The sequence below is a fragment of the Telmatherina bonti genome, assembly GCF_933228915.1.
Source record: "Telmatherina bonti genome assembly, chromosome: 9".
NCBI lineage: Eukaryota > Metazoa > Chordata > Actinopteri > Atheriniformes > Telmatherinidae > Telmatherina > Telmatherina bonti.
In genome coordinates, this window is record NC_136627.1 from 10715690 (window position 1) to 10741621 (window position 25932).

Below are 25932 nucleotides of genomic sequence, written 5' to 3' on the forward strand. Positions count from 1 at the left end.
GACGACACAGAAACCCAGTGAAAATGAAGAAGGTGACGAAAAAAGCAAAAAACTTTGAGGTTTTAATCTTCTATTTCTGGATAGTAAACAACATTTAGCGGTGCATTACCCGACCAGCTGGTGTCGAAACGTGAACTCTGACCTCAGCACTGCCCACTGGGGGATGAACTGACAAGTATGGCAACGTAAAAGACATGTGGAAGTGTGAGGGCAGCATCGCACGACAAAGCTTAAAACGGACGTCCACATTTACAAACATGAGGGAGCATAAATGAGCCTTGAGTTGTGTGTTTTTTTCATTTTGCATCTCTTTTCAGATTCCTCACAGCTCTGAGCTCAAATTAGCATCTTATTATTAGTTCTTAGCTTCTTCTATCAGGTAAAGTAAAGAGAGCAGGTAATAATCAACAGGCAACAGAGTGAATGAACACTTCCTCTCATGCTGGATTAAAACTGAAGAAAAAAACAGAAGCTGTGTGCTGATGGAAAAGGAAAGGAAAAAGTAAAACCTCCCTCCCTTGAAGTGATACGTTTTGAAGATCAAAGTTACAACATGCACCATCTAAATGTATGAAAAAAGAGAAACTTGGGACATATTGATAGATACTGTCATGTAGCTATGAAAGAGTTCATTTACATAAAAATAATGCAACATGTACAACTCTGGCTGACAGCAGGGTGAAAAACTAAACATTTAGTCTTTAATCCTCAAAAGTCAGTTGTCTTAGGGCAGTCTAAAACCAAAACACACTTCAGGGCATTGTGTCATCTTCCCTTTATTCTCCTCTGGCAACGGCTGGTGTGTGTAGCTGCATTGTGGGCACTAAGCCATTGTTGTGAGCAGTGAAAGATGACGGAAAACGACTGATGCGTGGGCCTACCGGGCTGAAAAAAAAAAAGAAAAACAAAAGCAAACTTGGAGTGAGTCCAACTTAATTATAAAGAAATATGACAAGGGAGCTTAAAAGCACTATTGCAAAGATTAACACTTGGTTGCTTTTATTTTCCTGAGGCTTAAAGTAATTGAGGTTATTAGGCACCAGCACAAAACCAATTTAATTGCATTTGGAGGAATTAATTAACATCTGCATTTATGTGTGAGGAGTGATACTTTCCACAGCTGTTGGGACGTGATGGTAGCAGGACATGTGTCACTACATCTGTTGATGACTGGTTGTTAAAACAGCAGCGATCGCCTGACAGGTTTGCAGCTGGAAGCTAACAATGAAACACCAACACAGCTACGACAACTGACAGACCTCTCAGTGGTTGGACATGAATGAGAGAGTGTGTGGGATTAAAGCTCATTAGCAAAGCCACTGCTGTTTCTAGCTTTGGGGGCAATGTGAAGCTTGTTTTAAACAACTAATCTGCCGTTGCCATAGCGAAGCATGGACACGAAGATGCCAAAGTTTGTATACTTGTATGCAATATGTTATAGAAACTCCGACATGTCATACGGCTCTCATTCAACACCGTTCAATGTTCAGTGTTGGATGTGTAAAGGTTGGATGCACACACAAGAGGAGCTGCTGACATCATCAGTAAACCCTGAGCTTTGCCTCCTGAAAGCGCTGCATGTTTACTGTCCACACACACATGCACACACACACACTGGTGTTTTCTCCTCACCTGACTGAACCTGCTGTGTGGAATGTGAGGGGTCGTAGCAGTCTGCCTGATAAAATCTGGTAAAATCAAGTTTTCACATTTGTACAAGTTTATTCCAGAAGTTTTCCATCACAGAAAGCAGCAGGGCCGTTTGTAATTGCCATAAATGTAGCAGTCTATTAATGTTTGTTTGAGATTACCTCCTGCGATGGAACATGATTTCTGAGCCTACAAGACTTTTTGTCAGAATTAGTGGCGGTTGCTTAATTATTTTTTCTCTACTTACAGTAATTGCAGTTGCAAAGCATCAGCAAAAAAAACAAGTTTAATTAGAAGGCCATATTTAGCATGTCTTTATTTGTGCGAGGCTACAACATCCACAGAGTTTTTACAGCAGTTGCTGACATGTGATGGCAGGAGGCCAAGCTCTTGCTTCTCCAAATGACTATTACTTCGCTGGAGCCCTATTTGAAGTTCCAGTGTAGCTCCTCATTGAGCCTCTCCAGGTTTATAAATGGACAGTGTGCCACACATTAGCTCACATCCCCACAAGTAGTGTTTTAAACGATTTAACACACACTCAGGCATGGATACAGTCATGGTGACTAACTTACCAGTCAGCAGTCTGCAAGAAAAACTTAATTTAAACAACATTTAGCAATGATGCAAGCTTAGCCTTTATTAGCATAATGTATTCCTTGATAATCGGTATGCCTCTAGCTTCAATGGCTTTACCTCATCACTACCAGCCTGTGCAGCGCACACGCTAACATGCACACATGCACACGCTTCTGCTATGCTAGTGGAAGTCCTCGAGCCTGCGGCTGCTCATCGAACCTGACGAGAGGGAGGAGAGAGAGAACCCATGGGGGGTGCTGCGGGGCTCTACATATATTTAAAACAATCATGAATTTTAATGGCAACCCACCGAGGGAGGCTGTTTGCCCAGCCACCCTCTCTTCCTCTTCCTCACACATACATGCTCGCATTCTGTTTTTGCATCTTTCTTTCGCTTCCTCCTCTGGCAAAAACCAGGACAGAATTATTAATACATGAAATGAAAATGTAAAAACTAGCCCCCGGTGACTACAATGTACCAAAAACAGTGTGCTAAGGAAAAGCACTGACCAGGGAAAGGGAAGATGAAAACTGCTTCCCACCTACTGCCATCTTCCCAAAACCCCACAATGATGGCATCTCCTTCCCATACCATCCACCCATCCATCCATCCATCCATCCATCCGTCCATCCATCCGTCCACCCGTCCAACTGTCCATCCATCCATCCGTCCACCCGTCCATCCATCCATCCATCCATCCATCCATCCATCCATCCATCCATCCATTCATCCATCCATCCATCCATCCATTCATCAATCCATTCATACATACATCAACCCATCCTCCCATCCATCCAACCATCCATTCATCCATCCATCAACCCATCCATCCATCCATCTATCCATTCATCCATCCATACATACATCTACACGGGTTACCGGGATCCCCCTCTGGAGCCAGGCCTGGAGGTGGGGTACGAGATCGAGCGTCTAGTGGCCGGGCCTTCGCCAATGGGGCCCAGTTGGGCTCAGCCCGAAAGGGTTACATGGGCCCCACCTCCCGTGGGTTCACCATCTCCAATCCCTGGCTGCAGAAGCTGGCTCTAGGGACGTGGAATGTCACCTCTCTCGTGGGGAAGGAGCCTGAGCTTGTGCGCGAGGTTGAGCGGTTCCGGCTAGATATAGCCGGCTTGGACTCTGGAACCAGTACCCTCGAGAGGGGTTGGACTTTCTTCCACTATGGAGTTGCCCATGGTGAGAGGCGCCGAGCAGGTGTGGGCATTCTCATCGGCCCCCAGCTTGGTGCCTGCACGTTGGGGTTTACCCCAGTAGATGAAAGGGTAGTTTCCCATCCGCCTTCGGGTGGGGGGACGGGTTCTGACTGTGCTTATGCGCTGAACAGCAGTTCAGAGTACCCACCCTTTCTGAAGTCCTTGGAGGGAGTGCTGGAGGGTGCTCCTTTTGGGGACCCCATAGTTCTGCTGGGGGACTTCAATGCTCACGTGGGCAATGATAGTGAGACCTGGAGAAGAGTGATTGGGACCCCTCTGAACCAAAATGGTGTTTTGTTATTGGACTTCTGTGCTTGTCATTGATTGTCCATAAAGAACACCATGTTCCAACATAAGAGTGTCCATATGTACACCTGGCATCAGGATTCCCTGGGCCACAGTTCGATGATCGATTTTGTAGTCATATTGTTGGACCTGCGGCCACATGCCTTGGACACTCGGGTGAAGAGGGGGGCGGAGCTGTCAACTGATCACCACCTGGTGGTGAGTTGGCTCAGATGGTGGGGGAGGAAGCCGGTCAGATCTGGCAGACCCAAACGTGTTGTGAGGGTGGACGAGATCCGCCCGGAGGTCCTTAAGGCTCTGGATGCTGTGGGGCTGTCCTGGCTGACACGCCTTTGCAGCATCGCGTGGACATCGGGAGCAGTGCCGCTGGATTGGCAGACTGGGGTGGTGGTCCCCCTTTTTAAGAAGGGGGACAGGAGGGTGTGTTCCAATTACAGGGGAATCACACCCCTCAGCTTCCCTGGTAAGGTCTATTCAGGGGTCCTGAAGAAGAGGGTCCGCCGGATAGTCGAATCTTAGATTGAGGTGGAGCAGTGCGGGTTTTATCCTGGCCGCGGAACAGTGGACCAGCTCTATACCCTCTTTGGGGTCCTGGAGGGGGCATGGGAGTTTGCCCAACTAGTCTACATGTGCTTTGTGAACCTGGAGAAGGCGTTCGACCGTGTCCTCCGGGGGTTCTTGTTGGGGGTACTCTGGGAGTATGGGGTACCGGACCCCCTTGTACGAGCTGTCCGGTCCCTGTACGACAGGTGTCAGAGCTTGGTCCGCATTGCCGGTAGTAAGTCGGATTCGTTTCCGGTGAGGGTTGGACTCCGCCAAGGCTGCCCTTTATCACCGATTCTGTTCATAACTTATATGGACAGAATTTCTAGGCGCAGCCGAGGTGTTGAGGGGATCCGGCTCGGTGGCCTCAGGATTGGGTCCCTGCTTTTTGCAGATGATGTGGTCCTGTTGGCTTCATCTGGTCATGATCTCCAGCTCTCTCTTGAGCGATTCGCGGCCGAGTGTGAAGCGGCTGGGATGAGAATCAGCACCTCCAAATCTGAGACCATGGTCCTCAGCCGGAATAGGGTGGATTGTCCACTCCGGGTCGGGAGTGAGGTCCTGCCTCAAGTGGAGGAGTTTAAATATCTCGGGGTCTTGTTCACGAGCGAGGGAAGGATGGAGTGCGAGATCGACAGACAGATCGGTGCGGCGTCTGCAGTAATGCAGACTTTGTGCCGGTCTGTTGTGGTGAAGAAGGAGCTGAGCCAGAAGGCGAAGCTCTCGATTTACCAGTCGATCTACGTTCCTACCCTCGCCTATGGTCATGAGCTGTGGGTTGTGACCGAAAGAACGAGCTCTCGTATACAGGCGGCTGAAATGAGTTTCCTCCGCAGGGTGGCTGGGCTCTCCCTTAGAGATAGGGTGAGGAACTTGGTCATCCGGGAGGGGCTCAGAGTAGAGCCGCTGCTCCTCCGCATCGAGAGGAACCAGTTGAGGTGGCTCGGGCATCTGGTTAGGATGCCTTCCTGGTGAGGTGTTCCAGGCGCGTCCCTCTGGGAGCAGACCCCGGGGAAGACCCAGGACACGCTGGAGGGATTATATCTCTCGGCTGGCCTGGGAACGCCTCGGGATCCCCCCGCAGAGTTGGCAAATGTGGCTGGGGAGAGGGAAGTCTGGGCTTCTCTGCTTAGGCTGCTGCCCCCGCGTCCCGACCCCAGATAAGTGGCACGAAGACGAGACGAGACAGTCAAAAGAGGCTTCTTGGTTTAATGCTCAGCTATGGGCTGTACAACTGGTCTCAAGACAGGTCTTTGACTTGGTAAGAAAATCTTTCATAAAGCTAAAGTTACTTATTTATCAATGATTAATGAGAACAAAACAACCCAGATGGGTTTTCGGCGCATCGCCAGTCTAAAGGTACATTTATGCTCCGTTTTGTATGTAAATGGAAACATCTGTTTCAAACCACCGCCCTCACACCTCCATGCATTTTTAATGTTGCCATGTTTGTTAAGTCAGTTCATCCACTCGTAGGCAGTGCTCAGTTCAGAGTTAACTCTGATGCTTTAACACTGGTTGGTGGCGCTAATGCACTGCTGTAAAGGGGTTTATAACTTCTTCTGTGTCTTTGGCTGTGTTTCAGTTCAGGGTCCCCACACTTCGAAGTGCAGATTCGTTGGCTGCATGCGTCATAGTGACGAGCCAAGTGCTGTCCAAATTCAAAGGCTCCTTTGAGTCCACCCTTCAAATCCGCCCTTTGTTTAGCTCCACATTAGGTTAAAACAAAGGCTACAAGCGATGCATCCTATGTGGCCTTTCTTATCCCAGAATTCATTGTGCACCTGATAGAAAAGAATGAGCAGCAAAGAGCTGTATAGGTACCACACCAGCCAGACCATTTATTTATTTTTATGTATATACACAAACATATTTGTCCCAGCAGACAAGCTTGGAGGACAGCAGTATTCTGTCCAATAACCACAAATGAATTTCATTCCAGTCGTCCTCAGATGTCTTCGTCCCCTTTCATTAAAGAAAAGGCTGAATTTATTACAGTCACTCAGATAACTGGAGACTGAAATAAGGAACAGTAATTAAAATGTGATAGTGATAGTGATCCTATAGTGATATAAGACGCTGTCATATAATTGAGTTAAAGAAAAAAAACAAATAAATGGGTACTGGACAAATTAGAGCATTTTTCTGATGAGTAGTGGGACAAAATACTTGTCAACAGGTGCAGAAGTCTGACTGAGGGGAACAGAAAACACCTGACTGAAGTAGAAACACAGTATTTTATCATATTGGTTTTCTTTTTAAAAAAATATTTTATTTTTTTATTATTAGAAAATAATTTTTCTTTAGAATTAGAAAATAATGTCATGATTTTCATAAAACTTTTATTTATTATTACTTGTGTCAATTTCAGCTTATTTGCCAGACAGTTGTTTTTCTCCTTTAATGGGAGGGTATGAATACATATGAGGACGACTGTATATGTGTCTAACAAGGATTATTTTCCACTGAAGTTAACTTCAGCTTGACAGGATGAGTTGTCAGCCAGAGGAGAGCTCGTCTAAACCGCCTCCTCCATGTTTGTAATTTAATCACAAAGGAAAATTAAAATGAATAAAATTAAAATTACTGGCACCATTTTCTGTCATTTTAAAAATATTTTGTGTGTTTTTGTGGATGAATGGAATCAGTTATTAGATAAACCTGGCATTTGTAGTTGCTAGGCAACAGAGGACCGGGGCACTATGGGTAATTTTTGCACACTAGATAGCCCGTTTCATTTTACTGGGCTAGTAAGCGCACTTAGTTGTGTGCAGACGTTGTAGAACACTTTGTAGCTTGTGTAGTCTGCGCACTTGGAAGTGTGCAGAACCTGAATTGAGACACAGCCTTCATTTGGTTTCTTCATCATCTTCCTGTTCTTCTTCTTCATTGCTTGCATCTCTGCTATATGACTCAGCACTGCCCCCATGATTTCCAGTGGTATTGCTCCGTTTTCTTTGTCAGGTCATAAATAGCTAAACCTCTTGAAAACTGACTTTATTACACAACTATCTAACACAGAAGATGGACTAAATGACTTTAAGATGGTGTGTTACTGCTATCAACTGGAGAAGGGAACTGCCCGCTAGCAGATGAACTGACTTAACCACTATCACAACATAAAAAGACACATGGAAGCTTAAAGTTGGTGCCATATGATAGCATTGGAAATGGTTCTGCAGGAAATTTTGTCACATACCACCCTCTGAATATTCAGGATTGGGGATTGACTGAAGTGAAGATTCTGTGCAAGCCTTTAGCTTTGCTAGCATCTATTTATTCATTCAATCATTCATTTTCAGAACCGCTTAATCCAATTCAGGGTCGCGGGGAAGCTGGAGCCTATCCCAGCTGGCTTTGGGCGACAGGCAGGATACACGCTGGACAGCTCGCCAGTCCATCGCAGTAGCATCTATTTACTTTTCAATAATTGACTTATTTGAACTCAGCTATTATAAACTGGACCATTATTTCTATGATATATTTGCTTTTAGTAGAAATTACAATAAGACTACAATGAATTGGACTGTGTCTTTAGATGACTTTATCATGACTAGGTGCTGGTCAAATAAAGCTGAGAGAAGACAGAGAAATAAGGGTTCAAATCAATGTGTGTGAAGGAAAGTGTTCAGTCGAGTTGTGTTACTGCTGTGTTGCTGCAACACCTAATAAAAGGGTTGAGGTGTGATAACAGAAGATGCACACAGGTAGGATGAGAGACGAGGCAAAGAGAATCAGAGTGGATACAAGATGACTAAAAGAAAGATGAAGTGATGCAGACAGAGGGGGGAGACGGTGGATGAAAGCCAAGGAAGAAAAACAAGTTGAAGAAGTTGAGGAAGGCAGCACACTTACTGAACAGTTGTAGAGATTTGCAGGCGCCGGATGCCTGGTGTGGGGAACTGACGAGAGTTGATGTAGGAAATTTTCCTCACAGCAGTGTTCATGTTTTCCAAGTCCTCTCCCTCCATTACGAGGATCGACTGAGCTGGGTTAAAGTGGAACTGGGGGGGAAGAAAGACATACTATAGGTAAGGTGAAATAAATGACTGATATTGAAACATATAATTGGGAAATGCTGTATTTTAGTTTGACCCTGTTTCTGCAGAGGAAACTGCCTGAACCAGTAAACTTTTATAAAATGCTACTTTCTGACTTGCGTAATACCTGGCCTATCCTTTCCCAAGCCTTAACGTGATCAAACTAGTTTAGTCTCAAGGCATGACCTAACGATAAAACAACAGTGAAATTGCATAAAAAGAGCTTTCTAGGCCACCTGAATGATAAGTTGATAACACAACTATAGCATACAGTATAGTTGCTTTATAGAGTACTTAGGAGGAAACCGGTTCGCAAACATTCGGTAATTTACTCGTCCAGGAGATACAGAGCAACGTCATTAATCACTAGAATGGTATTTGTGGCCACCATGTACAGGAGAGACCAATAATCACTCTTCTCTTTACTCTCCTTTGCGTCTCCAGCAGCTCCTGGGGGGAATTTGGGGCTATTTAGCTGGTAAGTGCTGCACTTTGTTCCCCAGATAGCTGCTCCCTTTGTCAGTTCGGGAAGAGTCTTTCTTTTGTTTTCCTTCTGAAATAGACCTTTTTGATCATGCTCAGTAAGAAATTGAGAAATTGGTTAGATTGAAAGCCTTTATTATGGCATTTGCTTTGTAATTAAGATTAGCTAATTGAATTAGCAAAAAGCAGCTGAAACACAGCAGGTATGGACCCTCGGAAGCCACAGGGCTGCTGATCTTGCTGTTAATGTGGGCTTGCATCTGTGGAATAAAGTTTAAAATCTTTCCCTGAGTGCTGATTAAACCCTTGAACTCTAATCTCGTCATTAGTATATATTTAGACTTTCTTTTTCCTTTAATGCATGTAAATAATCCTTTTACGCCTTCAAATGGCTTTGATGCAATTTTGCACTTTTGCCTCATTTCTGATATGCAAATGAGCCCCGCTGCTCTGCTGCCTCTTACAGAAGCTGCAAGGCAGCTTGTGTTGCTGGCGACCGCTGGAAAAGCTTCTATTTTGTCCCCTTTTTTTGTCTAATAAGGATTAAGACATGCTGGGAGTGCAGAACTAAACAAACTGGGATAGTAGAGAAGGAGTCCACTGGGGTGGGCTGATTTACTGTTTAATACATGCAATGCAATGTAACATATGCTAATTCAGTTCGATTAAAAAATGATTATTTATCATAATAATTAAATGACAGAAAGGCAGCTTTAATGTGTGGAAGCAATGCTGCACTGTAATTCAAATGAAAAGGAATTAACAGAAATGCTTTTGCATTTTCAGAAAAAGCTGCAGTTTGTTTGTTTTTTTAAACTCAAATTAAATGATTAATAAAACTGTTTATTTTGTAAATTAATTAAACTAATAAAGGAATGGACATTAAATATTTAATTTCCAAACGATGTCCCAGCAAATATGTAACAAAATTCCATTTCAAATGTGAAATTTGAGAAAGAAAATGCTTCAGCAGAAAGGATTTTTCATCTCAGTGTCATAGCTGCAATGTTTCACTCTGAAATAAAATAACATATCATCCAAAATGCATTTTAATTTTCTTCTCAAGACTGCCCATTTTGTCACACTACTAAAATGAAAACAGAGAGGACACAGCTTTTTCTGTTTGCATGACTCCCCCCCCCCTCAATGGCCACACTTCTACAGCCCCCAGTTTGTGATGCTAAAGCTTGTTCCATCCTCCACGAGAAGCGAGAACTTTTTTCTTGTTCTCGAGGCTCCGAGAAGAAAATGACGTCATCTTGTTCTCACAGGCGTGTTTGAAGACAGTTCTCAACACATCGAGCTGGCAGAACTTTTTTCTTGCGAGGCTCTGAGAAGTATCATGTGATTCGTTGGACATTTGAGGTGGGCGTGGTTAACACGGAGAAAGCATGAAGCGGAGTTGCTGCTTCCGCGTTTTTACTGTTGCAGGTAAAATGGATTGTTTTGATAAAACAGCTGATCGAGGTGGTGAGAAAGTAGGAACATTTTTACATTAAAACACTCAGATCCAGCTGCGTGCACGACCCGCCCTGCCGCGGACGAAGCTGCTCGTTAAATATGAAACTAGAAAAGTTCTCGGAGAGCGGAAACCTCCGCCAAGCACAATGTTAAAGAATCCTTTTTAAAACATTCCTGGATCCAAACGGTGATCCTGATCACCACCAGAATTTAATCAGTTCCTCATTTTTACACTTGCAACAACTCTTGAAGTTTTTATAAAAATCCGTCCGTAACCTTCTGAGTTATCTTGAGCACAAAGATATAACCTCCTGGAGGAGGTAACAACCGGGTTCATTGCACATAAAGCAGACATCGCCCCCCGCAGTGATCCCTCCCCGCTGCAGACGTGCTTCTCCTGGAGGATGTATGGACCTGACGAAAAAGAAGTTTTTTCTTGTTCTTGCAGCCTCGAGAACAAGAACTCAGTTCTCACTTCTCGTGGAGGATGGAACAAGCTTAAGATCCTAGTGGCTCCGCTTCCGGCACAGATAAAGGTTGAAACTGCTTGGAAAATGATACATACAGCACATGTTGATGCACTTTCACATTCAGCAGGACTGAGGGGTTACTCTGTGAAATGAGCCGAGCAGAACTAGTGAGTGAAAAGGCTGATTCTGGTCACACCTAAAGTACAGGGTGCTGAGAGGTCCAAAGTTTCTTCATTTTGATGACTGAAAGCAGCATTGATTCTGCAACTCTGGTATTTTTCTGCTCTTCGTGTGTCTCTGCCCTTTTGACACTAAGCTTAAAATATCTCCCAACTTTGTCAACATAACGCGAGATTTAGCTTTCACTTCATCAAACATGGCTGTGTTACATAATGCAGAGGAGGGGGGAGCAATGCTATATTACATTGTGGGCATTACCTAAGTGGGACTAGCTAAGTTCTGTGTACTGGATAGGAAGCTAAAGCCTCCAGTCTGAAGAAGCAGCTCAATAGACACTGAATGCGAGAATCTGCCAGTGTGGTAGGAGGTTGTGGAGAGGTCATTTTGCATTTGGCAGGCAATGCAGCAGCATTTGCATCCCTCATGAATCAAATGACACTGTCGACTGTATCTAGTGTCAAAAATTATTGCACTCTCCCATTGTAGAAGAAAATAAAAGAAAAATACACACTGCAGTTCATCAAGCAGACCATTGTCCTTCGAGCCGGACCCAGTTCTTCTGATACATCTACTGTCCAAACCACAGCATGCTACGTTGCAGCAACGCTGTACATGCTACAGTTCCCTCATGAGCTTGTCAAACTAACATCAATCCACCCGCAACCCTTCATCGGACTACGCGGATGGGATAATGAATGTATGAATGAACATCAATCCAACAGATCTGCAAATAAAACTGATGAAGAAAGAGCTCAACATGCAGTGTTAAGAGAAAAAGCAAAAAAAAAAACAAAAAAACATTAATTTAATCGGAGGTATATCTACAGAAAAGATGTAGATAAAGATCAGATCATGGTTATTTTCTCTTTACTTTACTTCTGTGAACAAAAGATGAATTTCAGGTCAAGAAAATCATTTTAGTAAAGGTCTTGCAAATGTCAGTGTTTTTTCTCCTTAAGTTCCCTTCAGCAACTCCAACTTAAAAAAAAAAAAAAAAAAAAAAGCATTTCAGTGTGAAGATCCGTTTGCAGACACTTGAAACTAGTTTGAAGCAGGTAATCCATCAACGGGAACATCGTGGCTGTGCTGCATCACCATGCAACAGCAAGCCACTTCGACTAAAACAAACAGAGCTGCTGCTCGTCGTGATGGATCGCCTGTTTTAATGTACTTTCAGCTTTTTATAAATGGACTTTCTTACTGTACAGGAAAGGATAGCAAGCAGCTGGCATGACATGCATGTTGCATGAAAATAAAGCCCAAATTTATGGAAATGATCAAGATGATTTAAATCTAAAGCTAGTCTGTTTTTTTTCTCTACTTCATTATTTAAAAGTTAAAATTAAAAGTTTTTTCTTCTTTTATATTTAGAGAGAACATAGGATGATCTGAGCAGAAGTGCTGGCAGCGTGTCGCCTGTTTCCTCAGGCGGGATCTCAACAACAAGGTGACACTGCTTCCACACTCCATGCAGTTCTACATACACTCCCCCTCCCCTGTCATTTCCCCATTCACGCCTCCTCCTCTCTCGCTGTCTCCTCTCATCTTCTCCTCTCTGTCACTTCGCTCGCCGTCTGCCTCACACCTCCAGCTGTACCTCCCTCCCTGCCTGTTATTCTCCTCTGATTGTGGCGTGCCGGCCCTCCACCTGCTCGGACTCAACGCTGTCCTCAAGCCTCCTGCAGACTTATTGGAGCCGCATGAGTGTGTGGCTAAGAGGAAAACGAAATGGCTCTCTAAAGATAAACTGCACAGGCCTTGGAGAGCTTTTCCCTCCTCTTCTCGCTCATATCCCTCATCTCATCCCACCTTGTCATCTCAAAGGGCCGGCGAAGCGTCTCTTTACTGCATGGCAACACAATATAGAAAGAGCTGCTGGCGGAGGGAGGAAGACTGAAGAGGGAACGGTAGAAAGAGAGTTAAAGGGGCTGATGGTTGGTGGTTATGAGGAGGGGAGGGGGTGTATTTTGGGGTCTACACAAACCCCCATTCATCTTGTCTGCCCTCTGTCTTCCTCTGTGCGGGGAGATGGATTAGCCGAGCCGATGGAACGAGGGATTTTGGGAGGGGAGAGGGAGAAGGCAGCATAAGTTTCACTAAAGCCAGCTGGTGAGTTTGCAGCGGTGATTTAAAGAAATACCATTTTTCTGTCAATGGAGATGAAAAAAATGTGAGTTTTTATGTGTGTACACACCAAAGGAGAACATGTGGAAGGTTTTCTCTGCTTGTTCAGGATGGGGTGTTAGAAAGCTAGCTGCAAGATGTTCCCTGCTGCATTTTCAGACGTTTGTGTTGTGAGTTGTACCTAATGTGGCGTATAGAGAGATGACTGATAGCACTCAGTCTGCTGGCAGCTGGTTATGTTTGCTGAGAGCAAAGACGGAAAGCAGGAGCAATAACTGGAAAAAGATGAATGAGCAGCGCTGAACACGATCATGCCGCGATGCAGATTCACCATATGCAGGACTGTAGCATTCATTCTGCGTCTGTATACTTTAACTTATGTGAACTACACAATCTTTTGCTTAAGAAAATGGATTTTATATCTTCTTCCCTAAAAATGATAATTGTGATATATTCCTTTTAGAAACACTAAAAGCATTCAAATTTATTGCGGTGTAAGTAATTAAAAGGACTGCTGCAGATAGGAGAGAATTATTGCTGCTCTTTTCAGTGTTCACAACATGTGGAAGTGTAAAACGTTTACACTGGGTTGAGTGGGTTCTTTTTCGCTTGTCTTTTTTAGAGTTTTGTTTTTATTTCTGCACAGACTCTGCTTCTGAACAAAAACTGCAAAAGTCCCAAGGACTGTTTGCATTTCTATAGTAAATGAACATATGTTTACACTGAACTTACACTGATGTTGGAGGAGGCTGTAGCTCAGCAGGAAGACCAGTTTTCCAACTGGAAAGTTGGATTCCAGGCTTCCCCTGACTATGTGCTGAAGTGAAATGACTATAGAATAGAACTTTATAATGCTACCTTTTCATGAATTGAACTTTTTTATTTTACAATTTTTATTTTGTATATTTATGTATATGTATATACATAAATATATGTATGTAAATATACATTTATATATATATATATATATATATATATATATATATATATATATATATATAAATGTATATTTACATACATATATTTATGTATATAAATATACATTTATCTACGTTCCTACCCTCACCTATGGTCATGAGCTGTGGGTCGTGACCGAAAGAACGAGATCTCGTATACAGGCGGCTGAAATGGGTTTCCTCCGCAGGGTGGCCGGGCTCTCCCTTAGAGATAGGGTGAGGAGCTCGGTCATCCGGGAGGGGCTCAGAGTAGAGCCGCTGCTCCTCCGCATCGAGAGGAACCAGTTGAAGTGGCTCGGGCATCTGGTCAGGATGCCTCCTGGACGCCTCCCTGGTGAGGTGTTCCAGGCACGTCCCTCTGGGAGGAGACCCCGGGGAAGACCCAGGACACGCTGGAGGGATTATATCTCTCAGCTGGCCTGGGAACGCCTCGGGATCCCCCCCCGCAGAGTTGGCAAATGTGGCTGGGGAGAGGGAAGTCTGGGCTTCCCTGCTTAGGCTGCTGCCCCCGCGACCCGACTCCGGATAAGCGGCAGAAGATGGATGGATGGATGGATGTATACCATGCTGTCAGCCAGTTAAAACCCACAGGTGTGCGACACTCTGCCTTCTTGCAGCGGGATATACGGTACCTGTCAATCAAAAGGACACGCCCCTAATTATGCTAAATTTCAAGATGAAATTGATCGTAAATGGACAAGTTGTAAAAAGGTAAACCTGACCTATTAAACCTAAAATGGTTTTTTGAACCAGGCTGTAAACATGTTTATTTCTGCTGTGAAGTTGGTCTTTTTAACATGGGGATTCGCTCTGTTTTGGAGCCCCTTGTGGATGAAGGGTGAAACTGCAGTTTTTGGCACTTCTGCACAGGCTTCACTTTTAACTGCTGAAGGTTGACCTTACCCTATCCTCACTTATGACTCACTGTGCCTTTTGGCGGTGCTCCTTTTATACCTAAACCTGGCACTCACCTGTGGAACGTTCCAAACAGGTGTTTTTTAGCATTCCTCAACTTTCCCAGTGTTTTGTTGCTCCTGTCCCAGATTTTTGGGATGTGTTGCAGGCATAACAATTAAAATGAGTGAATATTTGGGGGAAAAAAAAAGGGGAAAAATTGAGATTAACAAAGTTTTATCCCCACAACCCTTCATCGGACTAAGCGATTAGGAAAATGAACGAATGAATGAATGAATGAATCAGTTTGAACATTAAATATTGGGAGTTTTTGTTAGTAAAATAAATGTTAAAAAGGATTTGCAAATAATTGCATTTTGTTTTTATTTACATTTACATTTTAAAGTGACACAGAGAGATCTAAAATATGCAATATTAATGGAAAAATTCATTATTTAGATGAATTTTGCATTCTGAAGAAAAAAAAGCGGGATTCAATCACAAGTTTTCTCATAAATTGCATTGGAATAATTGAGTGTAAGTCATGATTTATTTTGCTGTGATTTGTGTCACTTAAGATGTTAATGTCAACTAGAAACAAGTCAACTTCACTGCTCCTTGAAGATGAAGCTGTGAGTTGATGGAAGTTAGAAATGAAACACAAATCATATTAAATATAGTGTCTTTATTTATTTGGTGTTTTAATGATGAAGGTGAAGAAGAGCTGATAAATATGCTGGTTCAGAAAACCACCACAGTAGAAATGGAACTGGGATGACTACTCATTTAACCATCCACTGATCTCTTAGCCATATGACAGAAAAGCCTCCGGAGGAACAAAAATGACAAACCTGCACTGAGTCTCTCTTTTAAATCAAGCTTTGACTTAGATTTAGATAAAAATGTGAATGCATGTTTAGTTAAAGCCAGCAACCTGCTGTGGGTCAGACTGTTTTAGATGAGACATCTAGCTAATATATAGAGGCTGGATAATCGTGTGTAAAGTCATGCATGTAGAGATATTAGCAAAGTATTGCACCAACATCTAATTACTGCAAAAATATATAGTGTTATTCACGCTGAACTAAACTAATAATCACATTTTTTCTCATTAGTAACATTTCACCATATTATCATCTTTTAGATTACTTTCACTGTCTCCTTCCAATGGTGTGTGTGTGTGTATGTGTGTGTACCTTTATACTCTTATCCAGGCTCTCAAGAGAGTTAATGTCCAGTCCTTCTTTGCAGGCTTGCAAACAGGAAATAACTTTCTGACTCTCAATCTTCCCTGGCCGGATGGTCAGTCCTGATAGGCTTCCCCGGAAGTACTGCGTGAACCGCGGCTTGGTCACTTCCCCACCTACAAACAACCATGCAAACACAAACAGCAAACACAGAAAGAACTAATGAATTAAATTAATTGTGAGTGATGCTAAAATATCATGAATTCATCATGAAACAGTAGTAACCCACATAAACATATTTTCATCCAATAAATGCTGTAAGTCAAGTGGACATATTTTTAGACAGGTTGCCAAGGCAACCAACTAAATGGATACTGAAAATGGGTAAATATTGAAAAAACAAATGTGTAAGAAAAAAAAAAATCATGTAATATGATGTTCCAACTTCAGTTCCTCATTTTCAGCCCCCCACCCCCAATTCTGCTTTAAAATGGTAATATTGTTTTGACATTTGTTTTGTTTCCATATGAGTTGATGACAACAGCAAACCAGCAGCTACTTACTGATCCAGAGTTATGGGGGAGATACGCACTGATAACAGCTACAGGAGCATACGACTGCATGACAGGAAATACGTTCAACAAAAAGCCCCCGTTCCACTTATTCTGAACACCCACCAAACCTGCTGATGTGTGTTTAAAAAATGTTTAAATTGGATTTTAGTCCACATCAGATGACATCAGTCATAGCAGTAATCACAGGAAATTATTGACTCCAACCCTGATGCTAACTTCCAATGAAAATGCTGGATTCGGGGCTTAAACCAGTCAATGCTCCGCGAAAAGCGAAAAGCTTTGGCTTAAACATCAGAAAAACAAAAAGATGTAAATTTGTTTGTACAAGATGCTGTGATTGGGGACATCTTGCAGCTTCTTTATGCATCAGCCAAGCAGAACTTCCTTCTCATGAGTCAAGTGATTGGTCGAGCATCTGAGGTGGACGCGGTTAACGTGGAAACGCGAAAAGCTGTCACTTCTATATTTTTGCTAATTCAAGGTTGAATTGATGAGTTTATAAACAACTGATCAAAGTAGTGGGAAAGTATAAAAATGTACACAACTCATGGCATTTAAAGACACAGACACCCACCCAGCCATGGGCAAAGTTTTTACTAAAATATGAAAACATAACCTGAACGGTTCAATTGTTCATTGCACATAAAACCCCCCCATATGTGTCGTATGTAACATGCTTCAGCGTGCACAGCTTTACAGAAACAGATTTTCCAACCATTTCAGCTTAAATAGAGGCTCTAATACAGACACCAACTCCTAATAGACACAGAGAGTTTGGTCCATTTTATGGGACCCTAACTAGCCGTTAGTTGTCAAAGAAAACAGAGCAATGCCACCAAAAACTGCGTGGGTAATGTTGAGTTATATCCATTGACTGTATATATAGAGATGGATGTAGCCTCCGTGACGTCACCCATAGAGCTGAAGAGCTGAATTGAAGCTCGGTGGGCGGTTCCTACCATGGCCATCTAGGCAGGGGCATGCGTGTCGTCTCGCCCGGAAAATACAAATATGGGCAAAAAGGTGGAGCTAAGAGTGGCATGGTGGATGATTAACATCGAGCGAACGCCAAGCTGTCTGTAGCTAAGAGCTAACCAAGCTATCCCCGAGATAACGAGAGCTAACCAGCTATGTCAACCAGTCATGTTGTTATCCAGCTAAAAATCGTTGTTCTACGTTATTCTTACTTGAAGTGGGAGATCGGGTACCTGTCAATCAAAAGGACACGCCCCTAAATGTGCCGAATTTTGAGATTAAATTACTTTTAAACGAGCAAGTTAGAAAAAAATTCACTCCCCTCACAGTTGTCATGAAGGTAAACCTGACCTATTAACCGAAAATGGATTTTTGAACCAGGTTGTAAACATGTTTATTTCTGCTGTGAAGTTGGTCTTTTTAACATGGGAGTCTATGGGGATTCGCTCTGTTTTGCAGCTCCTAGTGGATGAGGGGGGGACTGCAGTTTTATGCACGTCTGCATAGGCTTCACTTTTATCCACCAGAGGTTGCTGCTTGGTTATATCTGATATGAAACCAAAGAAGAGGAAGAAGATGGTGCAGAAACAGACAAGTAAAAAGAACCTAAAGCAGCTGCAGAAGAAAAATTCATGGCTTGATATTTCTACTTGTTCTGGAGTTTTTTGAGGCGTCTCAACAACTTTATGGTGGTGCGTTAATGGTGCTACTAATCGGAGTCAAAACAAACAAGGGAACTCTAAACTCAGCACTGCCCACTAGTGGATTACAGTATGACAATATTTAAAATGGACATCTCATTTATGTATGTAAGGGGGCATAAATGAGCCTTAAGAGATGAGTTTGGTTGATTTACATGTCTGTGAAACAGCTTACTGCCTGTTCTCTACCCCATTGTGTGGCTGATGTCCACTGAAAAGTAATGAACCAACCAAAGTGATGCTCATCTGAAACTAGGCTCCTTTACCTCGGTTTAAAAATGGCATCACAGTGACCTTGCCCAGAATTAAAAAGCATGAGTCTTCATGAGCAAATGAATGCTTTGTGTTCCATTGCAGTCATTAAGCAGCTGGGAGTGCAGGGGTTACTCAGCTCATCCATTCAGGCTAAATAAAGGTAAAGGTAAAGGAAAAAGTCGATGCATTTAAAGCCTGTCCTTTGAACTTTGTAAAGGCCAGAACGAGCAGAAGGAGTCTCCAAACCATTCATTATCTGAAAGGTTACAGTAGCTCTAGGTACCCAAACTTCACCTTCCCTTTCCTGTCATTTATCTCCTCCCTCTTCTCCTGCTGTTTTCTAATTCTGGCACTAATCCACTGAAGCACTAAAGTTATGAAACATTCCCTCCCCAAACATTTGTCTGAAAAAAATTAAAGTTAACTCATTCATCAGAAACATTTGGAGGATTAAGTGCAGCCATGACTGATAGGATACCAAGCGCATACCAAGAAAGCAACTTCCTCTCTCCATCAGCTCATCTGTCCAGCTTCTCTCCACCTCCTGTCCTTGTACGCCTTTACCCAAAGTTGTAGGAAAACAGCAAAGAATCTTTGTAATCTTTACATATTAGTTTTTCTACTATTTGGGATATGGAGAAGTCATGATCACAACTCAACATATCCACAAAATCCTCCATAATATAAGTGGCAAAACCTGTGAATACGAATGTTCAGGCACCTAGAAGTCATCACTGTTGCAAACTGCATGTTAACCCTTTATGTGCGACAGTTTTAAAGATCAGAAAAGATGTTTCATATGAACCAGAATTCACAATAGCAGTAAAATGACTCACTAAATCATGTTGGCATTTGTATTAGATTCCATAACTTTCACTACGAATCATGACTCATCAAACCTTTTGATCCGCCTGTGATGCTCTTCCTTCTACTTCAGATACACCAGCCACCATCATCGGTATTTATAGTGCTATTTGGACCTGTGCTGCTCGCTCATATTTACAGTGCTTTTCCACCCCTGCAGCCTCAAACACGTCAAACACTCTTCTAGATATCGCAATTCTGCCTTCCTGTCCTTGGTTAGGTAAATTATCGCACATGCTTCAGGTATGTCATCATCCCGGACGGGACTTCTAACAGAAGCATTACTTTGAACAATCAGTAGAAAAGCATCCTCCCCATCGTCAGCCTCATCATCCTCAAGAGAGAAATAGTTTCCCTCAGAATCAGATGACCGATAGCTGAGCGAGGAAAACACCAACAGAAAGAAAGAGTTTCAGTTTGTTTCATGTTTTCTTCGTAATCCAGTCTGCGTTCTCATCGGCTCTGCATGATTCTTTCAAAGGTGAGAACTTCAAAAAGACAGATTGAGCTCTCTTTCTGGAGATTTGGCTTCATGCTTGTTGTAATTTTGCAGCTTTGGTGCTTAGAGGAGTTAAAGGCTCAATGGAAAACAAAGAAGCTTGAGTGTTTTTCTAAACTGGGATGTGACCTTACAGCCAACTGCTGACACAGTCAACACATTTCATCACTTTCACACATCCAGAATGAATGCAACACATATGATCACCGGCCTTGCATAAAAAAAAAAATTCTCATTTGTCCTTATGTGATTTTGCACATGTGGAACACATATTTTCTACATAGCGAAATGGATATGTGTGTAAATTCTGAAGTGAAAGCCAAATATTTTTTTAACATAAAATTTAAGCATATTTTACTTGTGAAACCATGTGATGACATGAAATCTGTCACATTTAACATGTAGAACATGACTAAACAAAATCACATGGATTCCACATGGCATTCTACAGATTTCACATGTGTTATAGATGTTCAACATAGGGATTTACAAAGGTTTCACATGTGTTATAGATGTTTAACATGGAGATTTACAAAGGTTTCACATGTGTTGTAGATGTTTAACATGGGTATTTACAAAGGTTTCACATGTGTTATAGATGTTTAACATGGGTATTTACAAAGGTTTCACATGTGTTATAGATGTTTAACATGGGGATTTACAAAGGTTTCACATGTGTTGTAGATGTTTAACATGGGGATTTACAAAGGTTTCACATGTGTTATAGATGTTTAACATAGGGATTTACAAAGGTTTCACATGTGTTATAGATGTTTAACATGGGTATTTACAAAGGTTTCACATGTGTTATAGATGTTTAACATGGGGATTTACAAAGGTTTCACATGTGTTGTAGATGTTTAACATGGGGATTTACAAAGGTTTCACATGTGTTATAGATGTTTAACATGGGGATTTACAAAGGTTTCACATGTGTTATAGATGTTTAACATGGGGATTTACAAAGGTTTCACATGTGTTGTAGATGTTTAACATGGGGATTTACAAAGGTTTCACATGTGTTGTAGATGTTTAACATGGGGATTTACAAAGGTTTCACATGTGTTATAGATGTTTAACATGGGGATTTACAAAGGTTTCACATGTGTTATAGAGGTTTAACATGGGTATTTACAAAGGTTTCACATGTGTTATAGAGGTTTAACATGGGTATTTACAAAGGTTTCACATGTGTTATAGAGGTTTTACATGGGTATTCATAAAGGTTTCGCATGTGTTATAGAGTTTTAACATGGGGATTTACAAAAGTTTCACATGTGTTATAGAGTTTTAACATGGGGATTTACAAAGGTTTCACATGTGTTATAGAGTTTTAACATGGGGATTTACAAAGGTTTCACATGTGTTATAGAGGTTTAACATAGGGATTTACAAAGGTTTCACATGTGTTATAGAGGTTTAACATGGGTATTTACAAAGGTTTCACATGTGTTATAGAGGTTTAACATGGGTATTTACAAAGGTTTCACATGTGTTATAGAGGTTTTACATGGGTATTCATAAAGGTTTCGCATGTGTTATAGAGTTTTAACATGGGGATTTACAAAAGTTTCACATGTGTTATAGAGTTTTAACATGGGGATTTACAAAGGTTTCACATGTGTTATAGAGTTTTAACATGGGGATTTACAAAGGTTTCACATGTGTTATAGAGGTTTAACATGGGTATTTACAAAGGTTTCACATGTGTTATAGAGGTTTAACATGGGGATTTACAAAAGTTTCACATGTGTTATAGAGTTTTAACATGGGGATTTACAAAGGTTTCACATGTGTTATAGAGTTTTAACATGGGGATTTACAAAGGTTTCACATGTGTTATAGAGGTTTAACATGGGTATTTACAAAGGTTTCACATGTGTTATAGAGGTTTAACATGGGTATTTACAAAGGTTTCGCATGTGTTATAGAGTTTTAACATGGGGATTTACAAAGGTTTCACATGTGTTATAGAGTTTTAACATGGGGATTTACAAAGGTTTCACATATGTTATAGAGTTTTAACATGGGGATTTACAAAAGTTTCACATGTGTTATAGAGTTTTAACATGGGGATTTACAAAGGTTTCACATGTGTTATAGATGTTTAACATGGGGATTTACAAAGGTTTCACATGTGTTATAGAGGTTTAACATGGGTATTTACAAAGGTTTCACATGTGTTATAGAGGTTTAACATGGGTATTTACAAAGGTTTCGCATGTGTTATAGAGTTTTAACATGGGGATTTACAAAGGTTTCACATGTGTTATAGAGTTTTAACATGGGGATTTACAAAGGTTTCACATGCCATTATTTAGATTCAAAAAGGAATTTACAATTCCTACAACTATGATTAAATATGTTTCACATTAAAGCAATATGTGTTTTACGTGTCAGTAACTTCAGAGTACATGGGTTACATGTGAATATATAAGTTTCTCATATGTATACATGGGTTTCACACAGGATTTTTATATTTCATATGTGATCATACACATGTCATTTTACTACAGCAAAAATTTTAAAACCACATGCTGCTCATGTGCACCAAAAGTGTGTCACATATGTATATACCCCATATGTGTGTTTTATACATGCAAAACCACAATGTCCTTATATGGGGGTGATATTACAGGTAACAAGTTAGGTAAAGATACTTGTGGTATCTGGTATATGGTAAAAAAATAATTTAAAACCTTCAAAAGCTTGACCCTGGTTCTCCTAATTCCATGATAATGGTGCAGGCACATTTATCACCACCCTACAGGTCCTGAGAAGCTCAGTCAGCACATATAGAGTCACAACTGGCCACTGCTGGAGACACTTTCCTGTGCCTTTCTCCCCGAGTGTGAAAACAAGACGGAAATGGAGTGCAGTGACCGTAGGCCTTCAACCCAGAATCCTCGCCATGATTGCTGACCCGCAGCTGTATTGTGCACAACGACCAGTCAGATGGAGCTCCCTTCTCACCCTGAGGGCAGACAGCAGCCGTACAGGCTGATGTGATCTCCCTGGAGAATCTTATCATCTTAGTGGCTTGTCATTTGCTTGTCTACCTGCCAAAATGAGACGCAGGCGAAGTCTTTCTCTTGACTGGGCAGATGGGAATGTATGGGAGGGGGGTGGTGGTGGTGGTGGGAGGGCGGCTGTGTTTCCAACACTTTCTCAAACCTTTCATTTTACCTTTGTTTTTTATCATGGAGCGTTGGAATTATTGGAGCTCTTACTCTTCACAGCATGCCTGTGTGAAGCTGCAAACCCTCATGCACCTTATCCCAAATTAAAGGTTTAGAGAAGCAAGCAGAAAGTGTGTCTGCACAGCTGATCGCTGACTGAACTTCTCAGCCTACCTGCACTAGTCTCGTGAAACTTCACACCCCATTTACTGCTTCATTTTTTTTAGTGTTTACTGTGTACACTTAGTTTGTTTAGCCATGGGAGTTGAAATTGATATATTGATGTAATAAATAATTACAGGCTCAGTTTTATTTGCAGGATATTTTTCTTACTATAACATCTGACGTTTAACACATAACCCAAACCAAATTGCTCATAAAGGGTCATGTGGTGCAAATGGGTCATTATAAAGCCATCAGATGTGTTGCACCATCATTCAATCCCTTTGATCACCAGATGTGAACTGTCACTATGGAAAGCATAATTGCTTTAATGTAATCGTTTTACAGCTGATGCTCTTTCTGCTTCTGTACAGGTGCAGCAGTTGTTGTGGAACCTGTGATTCCAGTGTTTCCTTTGTGGTGTCTCCTGTTTGTTTTCTTTTCATCTTCCCTTTCCTTTCTATTCTCATTCTACCCTTTCTCTGTCTTGTTCTCCGGTCAGATCCAGCAGTACCACGAAAACTTTGTAAAACTAACACTTATTCAAAATAAACAAATAAAATAAAAATTTGAGACCATACTATAGAACTTTTGCCATGTTCCCCGTCACGTGGGCCCAATTGACAGCTAATTCAGCATCCATCCTGCATCCTACCTGACCTGTTAGCTCTCTCCAGCCAGTAAAAGATGACTCGTGTTTTGCCTCTAACTCTCTTTTAGTCTTCTTGCATTTCTTTGCTGAATCAGCGACGTTGCATATTCAGAACAGCCAGTTCCTTATTTTACAGTGAAGCGAAACATCACATCACGTACCAGATGTAAAAGCTGTGAGGAGTTGGTTTCTCAGCCTCGGTACAGAGCTGGCTAGTATCGGCTCTAGAAATGCACATGATAGACGTCATTGTGTCGTCAAACAAGTCTGACGTGGAGTTTTAAGGTCAGAATGTTACATCATGTGTCTTTAATGCTGGACCGGAAAAGTTAAAAGAAAAACAAAATAGAAAAATAAGAACAAAGCAAAAAAAGAAAAGTATGTTGATGAATGTAAATCCATTTCCAGTGTTGTGATATGTCACCACCCTCATAGTGGTGTCTTTTACGTTGCTGTGGTTGTTAAATCACTTCATCCACTAGGGGGCAGTGCCGAGTTAAGAGTTCCTTTCTGTGTTTTGACCAAGCAGCAACCTCTGGCGGTAAAAAGAGAAGCCTATGTGGAAGTGCATAAAACTGCAGTTCCCCCTTCATCCACTAGGGGCTGCAAAACAGAACAAATCCCCATAGACTCCCATGTTAAAAAGACCAACTTCACAGCAGATAGAAACATGTTTACAGCCAGATTCAAAAATCCATTTTCGGTTCATAGGTCAGTTTTATCTTCATGACAACTGTGGGGGGAGTGAATTTTTTTCTAACTCACCCGTTTAAAAGTAATTTAATCTCGAAGTTCGACATATTTAGGGGCGTGGCCTTTTGATTGACAGGTACTAATCTCTGGCTTCAAGTAAGAAGAACGTAGAACAACCGCGGTTTTTAGTTGGTTAACAACGTGACTTAGCTTTAGCCCGCTTACCTCCGTTAGCTGGTTAGCTCCTGTTATCTTCGGGTTAGCTCGGTTAGCTCTTAGCTACAGAAAGCTCGGAGTTTGCTCGATGTCAATCATCCACCATGACGCTCACAGCCCCCCTCTTAGCTCCACCTCTTTGCCCATATTTGTATTTTCCAGACGAGACAACATGCATGACGCTGCCAAGATGGCGATGGTAGGAACCGCCCACCGAGCTTCAATTCAGCTCTTCAGAAACCTATGGGTGTTGTCACGGAGGCTTCGCCCATCTTATATATACAGTCTATGGTTTTAACACCGGCTGGCAGCAGTATTGCACCATAAAGTTGTTAACACCAGAAAAACTAGCAGAAATAAACCACAATGTTTAAAGGGGTGCTATGATGGTATTTCAAGTTTTCTGAGCTTTCTACAGTGTTACAGTGTTGAATCCTCATCAGACATGTGAACGACACCATTTTTTATCACCTAAACGCATGTTTGAGTTTGAGTTCCAGCACGCTCTCCGTTCGGTTTCCATGGCGACGGAAAACGTGTCGTTTTAGAGAGTTTTTTCTACTTGGAAATCCTTGTGACGTCCCGGGGGATAAGTTTCGGTGATTGGTTACCTTCTACTGGTTAACAAGGGCATGTACAAATACATCAGGTGGGTGGAAAACGTGGGATAAAGTTATTTCCAACGATGGCTGGTGAGTTTACCAAAGAGAGACATCCTGCTGCATTCGTTGCTGTGGGTTGCTGTTTTCCACTTCGTTTTCAGGGTCTGATTCAGGTTCCAACATGTAGGGCTGTATGCTATGTGTTGACATTGTATTTTGTTTTTTATTGAGTTCATATGAGCCTAATCCTTCTGTTTATGAGATGTTACAATGACGGTGAAAGCAGGTGCGGTGCGCGCTCCCGATGTAGTGCAGTGGCGGGAGGCGGGGCTTAATGCGGAAGAGCCTCAATCTACTCGTTTTGCCCGCAGGCTGATCTGACAGCCTACGGAGAGGGTTGGTCTGAAGTAAATAAAGCGATTTGTGGCAATAAGTCGATCAATCCCAGCCCTTCTGGTCTCAGAAATAAAAATA

At 42.0% G+C, this 25932-nt stretch overlaps 1 protein-coding gene across 1 annotated transcript in view; it reads right to left on the minus strand.

The window, feature by feature from the left end:
* LOC306760935 (calsyntenin-2-like) overlaps positions 1 to 25932 on the minus strand; it is a gene marked incomplete at both ends in the record, with an annotated part of 361417 nt that overhangs the window by 19633 nt on the left and 315852 nt on the right. The window contains 2 exons of the mRNA XM_079246988.1: positions 8146 to 8294; positions 16095 to 16261. Of these exons, the coding sequence (XP_079103114.1) occupies positions 8146 to 8294; positions 16095 to 16261 (316 nt within the window). The remainder of the gene's footprint in view (positions 1 to 8145; positions 8295 to 16094; positions 16262 to 25932) is intronic.